Here is a 9,656-nt window from a genome sequence, read left to right as displayed (position 1 = left end):
AAGCAAATTATCTCATTTTACTTGTTATATTATGAATATGAATAGTCTAAGATGCTGTCATTGGTAATGAATTGATTTTTTTTTTCTTCAAGTGTAAATGCTGGCCTGGATTTCAACTGAAGGATGATGGTAAAACATGTGTGGACATGGATGAATGCTCTTCAGGTTTCCCTTGTAGTCAGCAATGCATTAATACATATGGAACCTACAAGTGCCTCTGTACAGAAGGGTATGAAATACAACCAGATAACCCAAATGGCTGCAAATCACTCTCAGGTAGGCCACTGAATTTATCCATGGATGCAACACCAATTATAAATAAACACCTTGAGTTTTGGAGCCTCTCTTATCGCCTATTTTCCTTTGGCATGCTTCCAAGGAAGCAAAATCAATCCTAGCTTACTAGGATATGGGAATCTGCTTCACTATGATTTTATATTCCTTACACATATTACTTTGTGCATAATTACAGTGTATTATGATATTTTGAATTATTAAGTGCTCACTGGACTCTGGGAGTACTCAGAAGCAACAGAAAGAAGTATCTCTGGCATCTCTGCTATGTCACATGTTCCGGGGAATGTTTGGCCTAGAATTTTAAACAGCTTACTAAGACATGGCTCTGAACTGTAATGCCCAATTCGCTTTTTGCCCCATCAGAAAACAGAGTTGTGACAATGTGTCTTGCCTTACTTTTGTGTGTGATAAAACAAAAAGGGGCTTTAGTAACTCATGTTAAATCATTGACAAGCTAAATCATGAAGTAGATTGGCTCTACCTTTGCTTTAAAGGAAAATTTCCTTTTTGGAAATCTGCAAAGAATAGAGCTGAGAAACTGTTTTTGACTAGGTAACAAAGCTGTGTCCATCAGTAGGGGGAAAAATCCATTCCGATTAGAATTGTTTACATTCTAGGTTATTTTGGGGCTATCCCCACAACTGTTTGGTGTATTCTCCAGTTCCACTGATTTTCTGTTCTCCCGTTCTGTTTGTGACTACTTTCCCCTTCCTGCTAGCACTTTTATCAATATTGTGGAATCAGAAATGGGAAGGAGGTGAACCATTTGAATTTGCTCTTTCGTGTAAGCTTGCATAAAAGTTTTGTGGATGGCCCTGGGGAAAGCTATGAGTAAACTGGAGGCTTGTGAATAATCTGCCCATGCCATAGATATCCTCCAATATGAATAACTGGGAGAAGTTTGTCATCTCTTGCATTTCAAATTACCATGCGTGAAGCATCAGTTTCTATTGCTCAAATGCTTAGTTGTTGAAGGAAAACATGTTTTGTTTGTGAAAAAACAGAATTGGGGAATTATCTAAATGTTATTGATTTTTTTATTGAAAAAGTCTAGACCTTAAAAAGTGAAATGGGGACTAATAAACTATATATCATGCTTTGCAAAGTATAAAACAAAACCTGTTATACATTTTTTGGGGGAGGTTGAAATAGAAATTTCATTGATACAACGAAATTCTCTCTACTGTTGAAGACCAGATGCTTTTCTTCAATTTATAGTCTTAGAAAGTTCCTTTGGTTATGAAAAGATTAAGTAACTTCCCCAGGGTCATATAGTAAGGATGTATTAGAGCTGAACTCAGGACTTTCTGATACTGAGATCAGATCTTCTATTTAGCATGCCACTCTCATCAATATCAGCAGTATCTGCTCTAAAACTAAAGGAATTTAGCTAAGTAAATAAATTATTCATTTTGCATAAATTAGCTCCATAAGAGAAAGCAACTAGCTTTTAGACTACTTGTCCAAACAAATGGTATCCCAAATAATAAGACCCATTTATTATGCTAATAAATTTTGTCTAGGAAGTCAGGCTAGATGATGAGAGGACTAAAGAAAACCTGACAGTATATTTAGGGACTTGTCAAATCTTTATCTCATCTAATTCTAGGTTTTACAGTTAAATAAGGAATTTACAAAACTAGGATAGGGTGAAAGGAAACCATGATGATCAAAGAATTGGAAAATTTGACTCCGGAAGAAAAGAATTGTGATAATGAAGCCTCGAGGAGACAAAGCTTAAAGAAATTTGATAATCATCCTTAAGAAAATGGAAAACTTTCAGGAATACTACTATTCCTCTAATGAGAATAAAATCAAAACTTTAGGTAAAAAAGTAACTTTAAAGGGTTAAAGGACACATTTCCTGACTGTAAGACATTTCTGTGGGTGACTAAGCCAAATGTGGAGTATTCTTTTCTAAATATATAGAAAAATAAAAGTGACTATCACTTGTCTTGGGCTGTGAATCTGCCTCAAGGGTGAGGTATGCATTAGATGCTGTTTATAGATCCAATCAGGTCAAATTTTAGCCAAAGAAAACCATGGTGTTTTTAATAATTAGTTTTAAATCCACTAATTATCAAGGTAAGTGATGAAAAAGAGATATGATAGATTGACTGTTACTAGGTGCTAGTCAGGTCTTTCTTAAAATTACCTGTTTGTATGCTTTAAGTTCATTGGGCCACTTACATTTCTCTACAATTTGCTATGTATCCAGACTGTGGGATAATCTATTTGTGACTAATAATTTAAGATTTTAAAGTTTACATAATTGTATTTATACAGTCAAAGCAGAGGGAAAAAGTTAACAATGTTAACAAAGTTAGTCTAATATATTCTTTTTTTCCCCCATGGATTTAGATGAAGAGCCCTTCTTAATTCTTGCAGACCATCATGAAATAAGAAAAATTAGCACTGATGGATCCAATTATACACTGTTGAAACAGGTACAGTGGCATGATCATGACTGATTTTTAATGCTTATTGATTTGGTTTTGTTTCCTGATGTACCATTGGGAAGCAAGAAATATTGTCACAACTTGGAAAATGTATGCACTTTTTCTTTAACCTTAATGTAGAAACTTTGACAGTAAATTAGGGTTCACATGTCTGTGTGGGGACACAAAGAAAAATAAAATATGATCCCTGCTCTTACTGAACTAAGTCTAATATGGAGATGACAGGTATAAAATGACTATTATGCATCATAAAAAGTAAATATATTTTCCAGTCCCAATTTTTTTCTACGTATCCTGAAAGAAATGAAATCATGTTTCATTAACCCTTTTTATTTTTTTGCATAAATAGCAATTAACTTAGTTACTATGACCTAAGTGAGAAAAGTTGCAGGCTAGCGTTTGCTCAGGGTAAGGTGAGGGGAGGCTAGAAGAGGAGGCATGGAATAAGCATTTATATAGCATGTCCTATGTGCCAGATGCTGTGACAACTGCTTTACAATTATTATATCTCATTTGATCATCACAACAACCCTGAGAGATAGGAGCTGTTGTTATCCCCATTTTATATGGGGAAACTGAGCCAGACAGAAACTGTGTTTCTCATTCAGCATCACACACAGCTAGTAAGTTTCTCGGGTTGGATTTAAACTCAGATCTTCCCCACCCCAGTCCTGTATATGCTGTGCTGATTGGCTGCCTTAAACCCAGATACTCTTTTGGCATTGAGACCATCTCTCAAGGAGAATCCTTGGCAGTGAGTCTCCTTGGATTTAGATAGACTGGTCCTTAATAGATAGACACAGGGCTTGCCTCTATGCTTATTTTTAATGGTTACCAGTTTGGCAGCAACTGCCAAGACTTTTGATTCACTGTAACAACCTTTTAGAATCAAAGGTGACCTCTAAACCCTAAGGAGGTTATTCTAAAGAATAGTTTTTTTTTTAATCTATGTACGCTAGACCTTAAATATATACACCAAGTTTAGAAAATGTGTTTTTAATAGCATAGGGTTTTTTTGAATAAGAATTAATCAAGTAGCTTCAGAAATGCTAACCAATTCAATTTAAACAGTACCTTTTATTCTAGTGAAATTGTGTGGAGAAACACAACACAATTTCCCAAATTAATCATCTTGAACCAAAGGGTGCAAATCTTCAGCTAAAGAAATGAGAGAAGCAAATAGGATTTTGATGAAACCAATTTTCAGTTCTGAAACCACTGGGATAACAGCAGCTTTCAGACATTACTTTGGCCATGCCCCCTAGCTATTTTAATGTATCTTCCCTACTATTCCATAAAGAGAACAATGCACTCTTCTTTTCTGTGGATACTATTAAGAATAAAACTTCTGAAGAAATTGACAAGCTTGGTGAAATAGGAGTGTGTGTGTGTGTGTGTGTGGTGTGTGTGGCCTAGTATATATGTGTGTATATACATATATTTACATTATAAATTCATATATATATGTAATGATTATAATAGCTAGCCCTTATCTAGCGCTTGAAGGTTTGCAAAGTGTTTTATAAATATTAATTCATTTTATTGTTACTATAGCCCTTGTGGTTAGGTGCTGTTATTTTACAGATTGAGGAACTCAGATACACAGAGGTTAAGTGATTTGCTCAGTGTCATATAGCTAGTTAGTGAATGAAGGAGGATTTGAACTCAGGTTTCCTGACTCCAGGTACAATGTTCTATCTGCTGTGTCATCTAGTTGCTTGGAAAGACATATATATGTATAGATATGTATGTATACACACATGCACAATACATATATACACATATAGGTATACACATACACATACACACATATATGTGTATGTATATGCACAAACACATACACATATATATTCACAGTATAAATTTTTGCACATGTATTTGTGGCCTCAGTTAAAGTTTATGTGTCAAATTCAAATTGGCTTTTCATTGTCTAAATTCATTAATATAAAGAAAGAAGAAGTACAATTTTGTCATCCATAGGCAATTATTTGCTGAAGTTCTATGAATTATTATATGTGTTTCTAATATAGTCTCATTTTAGGGCCTCACAACTTTCACTGTGAAATTGTTCCTCCTGAGAGAGAGAGAGAGAGAGAGACCATTGCAATAGAGAGAGCATTGATATTTGTAGGTCGCTTCTATAATCAATTATTTGAATCTATGTGAAATACACTGGTTATAATTTAGAATTTTCATTAAACCTATATACTTAGTGCCCAAGTTTGATCTAAAGATTTTCTTGTGTGTTTATTGTGTGCATGGCTAAGGTATCCAAATACTACATTTTTAGTTTTATAAAGACTTATGAAGAACAGTGATTATTGGTTAGCATTTGCCATTGTTAGTAATATGCTATCTTTAGGAAACTTAAAATGGTTTACAAGGGCACCAGAAGATGAAGTAACTTCTCCAGGGTCACACAAATGGTATTGCCATTAAGGATACTCCAGATTTAATTGGTTTTCCAGTAGCAAGGAAGGATAGACATTGAGTCATCATTGTACTCTTGGCTGGTTACTTGTTGTGACCAAATGTAATGTGTCTGTGTGGAGCTCAACACTGGTTCTGTATTGCAATTGGACACCGGAGAACAGAATGTTTCTCATATAAAACTAACTAGTCAATATAGGCGTTTTGTAGTAGACTTGACCTTGTTAACATCATGTTCTGATCTACTGATATTATCAGAAATGCCTTAATAAGCCCTAAGTACTCTAAGGAGATAGTTGCTTTGGCTATTAGAATATTTAGTGTCTAACAAGGCCCTAGCCTATGATTGGTTCTAGTCTCGGGATCATCTTCAGTCATGCAAATCTTCCCATTCCATTTAATGAAAACATTTCTTAAATACCTACTTGGGTATATGTGCTTGGGATATAAGGGTGAAAAATTATATCCTCTCTCCTATCAGCATAAAACCTAGCTGGATAGGAAAGGTTTTAAATCAGAAACTTCCCTTTTTCTATAACATCTTTGCCACAACTAGGTGGCACAGTGGATAAGGCACTAGGAGTTAGGAAGATCTGAGTTCAAATGTGGCCTCAGGCACTTATGAGCTATATGATGCTGGGCAAATCATTTAACCCTATCTGCCTCCATTTCCTCATCTATAAAATGAGCTGGAAAAAAACACTCTAGTATCTTTGCCAAGAAAACTCAAAATGGTATTATAAAGAGTCAGACATAACTGAAACAGCTGAACAACAACAACAACTACTTTATAGTTGGGTATTTCTAATGATCTTGTGAAATAGATAGTATAAGAATATAGGGTAAAGGGGGCAGCTAGGTGGCCCAGTGGATAGAACACCAGCCCTGGAGTCAGGAGGACCTGAGTTCAAATGCAGCCTCAGACACATAACGCTTACTAGCTGTGTGACCCTGGGCAAGTCATTTAACCCTGATTGCCTCACAAAAAAAAAGCATATAGGGTAGAGAATAAACCTGTAATTTCATTGGTGTAGTCTATTTCAGAATGCAGAAATTCTCTCTATGGATAAAAATTTCTACCTGCTCTGCAAATTATAGGCTTAGACATTTGCTTGAAGAACTTGAACCTAGGACTTACTGACCCGAGACCAACTCTTTACTTTCTATACATTGTAGCCTCTCTACAGTATTAATATAATCATATTTTAATTATATATCTATGTATATTGCAATTCCTTTTTTTTGTGGAGGAGGAAACTGTCAGAGAAAGTGATTTACCACAAGGTCAAGGAAGTAAATGATGGGCCTAGGTCTCTGACTCCAACCCCAGCAATCTTTCTGTTATACCATATTGAAAATTTTGGAACACTGAGTAATTTTTATAGTTGATTTGGTGTTTATATCCAGTCCAGGGCTAAGAACTATAAAGCCCTATAAAATTTAAGTTATCTTTATAGTTAAACTCTGAGACAAATTCTAAAATACATCTAAATTCCTGGGATCCCTAAGGCCTACTAGTAACCTGAGAGATAAGCTGCTGGCTATCTTTTTTTTTTTTTTTGGTCCTCAGGAGATTCCTAAACCTATTTGAATAGAAACTGGTACCCTACCCACCTACTGTTTTGTAGATGAATCATATGGATGTTTTCCCTACCCCATTTGTGGTTTTCTTAGCAAAGATACTGGAATGCTTTGCTGTTTCCTTCTCTAGCTCATTTTACAGATGAGGAAACTCAGGCAAATAGGGTTAAGTGACGGGTAGTCACACAGCTAGTAAGTGTCTGAGGCTAGATTTGAACTCAGGTCCTCCTGACTCCCCACTGTGCTACCTAGCTGCCCACCCACTTTAGCTTTAATTAGAATTAGCCTCAGTCTTCTGATGTAACATGACAGTGTATTTCACTGAGGACTTTGCCCACTGGCATTCACCCCAGTTAATTATTAATTCACAAGTTTTTTACATATTCATAAACCATTCTTGAACATTGGAAAACCAGTCCATGTGTTTAAAACTCTGACCTAAGATCTTTTAGTCCACTGAGCTGGTAAATCTATAAACCCAAACAACAGGTTAGAGTGAAAATAACCCCCAAGCAATCATTTGAACAACTATGTAGCTAAGAAGATGCCCAGGATCTGGATACACAATCCCCAAATCAAATCAGTCAGACTGCAGAACTGCCAAACCAAAGATCTGTAGCTGCCAGAAACTCATCAACTGCATTTCTGTTGTGTTACCTGCTAAAAAATGCATAACCATTAGTCTGAAGGGAGACATTTCTTCACATTTCAACCATGTAGAATAATCAGATGATGATTACCCAGTTCCCTTTTGGCCAAATCCACACCTAAGGTTATATCTTTTAAATTCTAATATGATACTGTATCGCCTAAGGGGCTATTTGAAGCATGAAAGGGAAGAAAGTTCATCTGTGTTGTTGTTGGGACAAGAGCATATGGGGAAACTAAAATTTCTAAGCCTTCTCCCCTGTCTTTCAAATGATGTCTATGCAAGGCTATCCTTAAATCTTCAGTAACACAGTTTTGTGTTGCCTACTCTGATAACTTTTCTAAATAAATCATGAAGCCATCTTAAATACGTAGTATGGAAAGATCTAAGCACACTGGGTTCTTTTATTGCTGGTAAATGCTGTTTATTTTGACTATCATTATATGACATTTGCTTGTGAATATATGATTATACCTGTGAGCTCATAACATGCTTTGGAAAAATATTTGTATGAAATGAAATGTCAAAATAAAATCACATTTTAAATTTATTCCTTTTAATTTTAGGGATTAAACAATGTGATTGCTATAGACTTTGACTACAGAGAAGAGTTCATTTATTGGATTGATTCCAGCCGACCCAATGGCAGCCGGATAAATAGGATGTATCTAAATGGAAGTGACATTAAGGTAACTAGAAACTAACAGAGATGGAATTACTAGAATAATGTTATTATTATGGTTGAATGGAATAGGTAATGTTAGTTGATGGTAATGACCCAACTTGTATAGGGAATTAGATTGGCTTCAATTTCACATCTGTACATTATGAGTTGATAAACACTTAAAGGGTAATAGGAGACTTTTTTCATGCTTATATATTTCATTAGGGCACATTACCTGTGATAAGATAAAATCAAATTGGGTAAATATAATTTGAGCTTTTTATTACAACCCTAGAAAACATGATGAATGCTTCTGGTTTTAGTTAATTACAGCCCAAGATTCAATTGTCTTGATTTACATAGTACAGAATAAGTTGAATTTGAGAACTGGTAATTACAGAATTAAAGAAAAGGTTCTAGATTGAAAACATAGCAATATGAGAATTCATTCACAACAAATAGATATAATTGAATATATATATATATATGTTAGATCACAAAAGTTGTAATTAATACAATTATGCTGAAATTTCATATTCCGACTTCAGATATGGAAAAGGTTGGTCAAGTTAGGATTACTGTCTCCCTTTCCTTATCATCCTGAGTTTTAGAGCAAAATAATCTCTGCCAAAGATTATTAGCTCCATGGAGACGTGAATTACAGTCTGTTATAAAGCAATTTTTAAGTGTAAAGAACTTGGTAATAATTAGCTATTTTAGATAGCCTATTTTAAAAGCATAAGACATTGGGTGAGTTTTTCTTTAGGGCAAAGGTTTTAGGAGATGTTTCAGAAACTCATTATAACATAGATTATATTTACCCAATTAATTCAGTTATCTCACTAAAAAAAAAAATCAATCAATCCCCACCCTTCCATGTTGATGTTGTTGTTCAGTCCAGTCCAACTCTTTGTGACTGTATTTGGAGTTTTCTTGGCAAAGATATCTGAATGATTAACCATTCCTTCTCCAGCTCATTCTACAAATGAAGAAACTAAGGCACATAGGATTAAGTGACTTGTCTAGGTTCATACAGCTAATAAGTGTCAGAGGCTGCATTTAAACTCTTTTTTTTTTTCCTGGCTCCAAACCTGGTACTTTTTCCACTGCACCACCTAGCTGCCTTCCACATTGTTAGACCAAATAAAGTCAATTAAATATTTCACTTTGTGATAGATGGCTTAAATTTAACTTTACCGCTGAAAGTCATGCATTTTTTTAAGTTAGTATCAAATAATACAGGTTGATTTTATATATTTTAAGACTCTTGGGTGTTTTAGACAAAGTAGTCATGATTTTATTAGAATACATTTCACATTTCCACTGTTGCACTCAACTTTATTATAGCCTGGTATGAGGCCACAGAATTGCACATAATGCATCTTTCTTCCCTAGGGCTTACTGCTTCCTTGGTCAACTATGAAATAGTTGGCCATACCCCAGCATATCCTTTATGAAAGTAGTAGGGACTTGATGCCAGTTTTGATCTTAAAATTAGATCATACAACACAGACTGTTTCCATCCTCTAGTCTATTGTGTGCATTTCATGGATGTAACTGATGTCTTCAGACTTTC

General features: G+C 35.0%; 1 protein-coding gene across 1 annotated transcript in view; it reads left to right on the top strand.

Moving 5' to 3' along the window:
• The window catches only part of LRP1B (LDL receptor related protein 1B), a 2,172,360-nt gene that overhangs the window by 1,799,244 nt on the left and 363,460 nt on the right, over positions 1 to 9,656 (top strand). The window contains 3 exon segments of the mRNA XM_020984719.1: positions 93 to 276; positions 2,659 to 2,744; positions 7,983 to 8,105. Of these exon segments, the coding sequence (XP_020840378.1) occupies positions 93 to 276; positions 2,659 to 2,744; positions 7,983 to 8,105 (393 nt within the window).

This window comes from Phascolarctos cinereus, unplaced genomic scaffold, assembly GCF_003287225.1.
Source record: "Phascolarctos cinereus isolate Bilbo 61053 unplaced genomic scaffold, phaCin_HiC Scaffold_726;HRSCAF=1367, whole genome shotgun sequence".
NCBI classification, from domain to species: Eukaryota; Metazoa; Chordata; class Mammalia; order Diprotodontia; family Phascolarctidae; genus Phascolarctos; species Phascolarctos cinereus.
The sequence above is the reverse complement of the archived record's forward strand: the minus strand, read 5'-3'. Positions and strand labels throughout refer to the sequence as shown.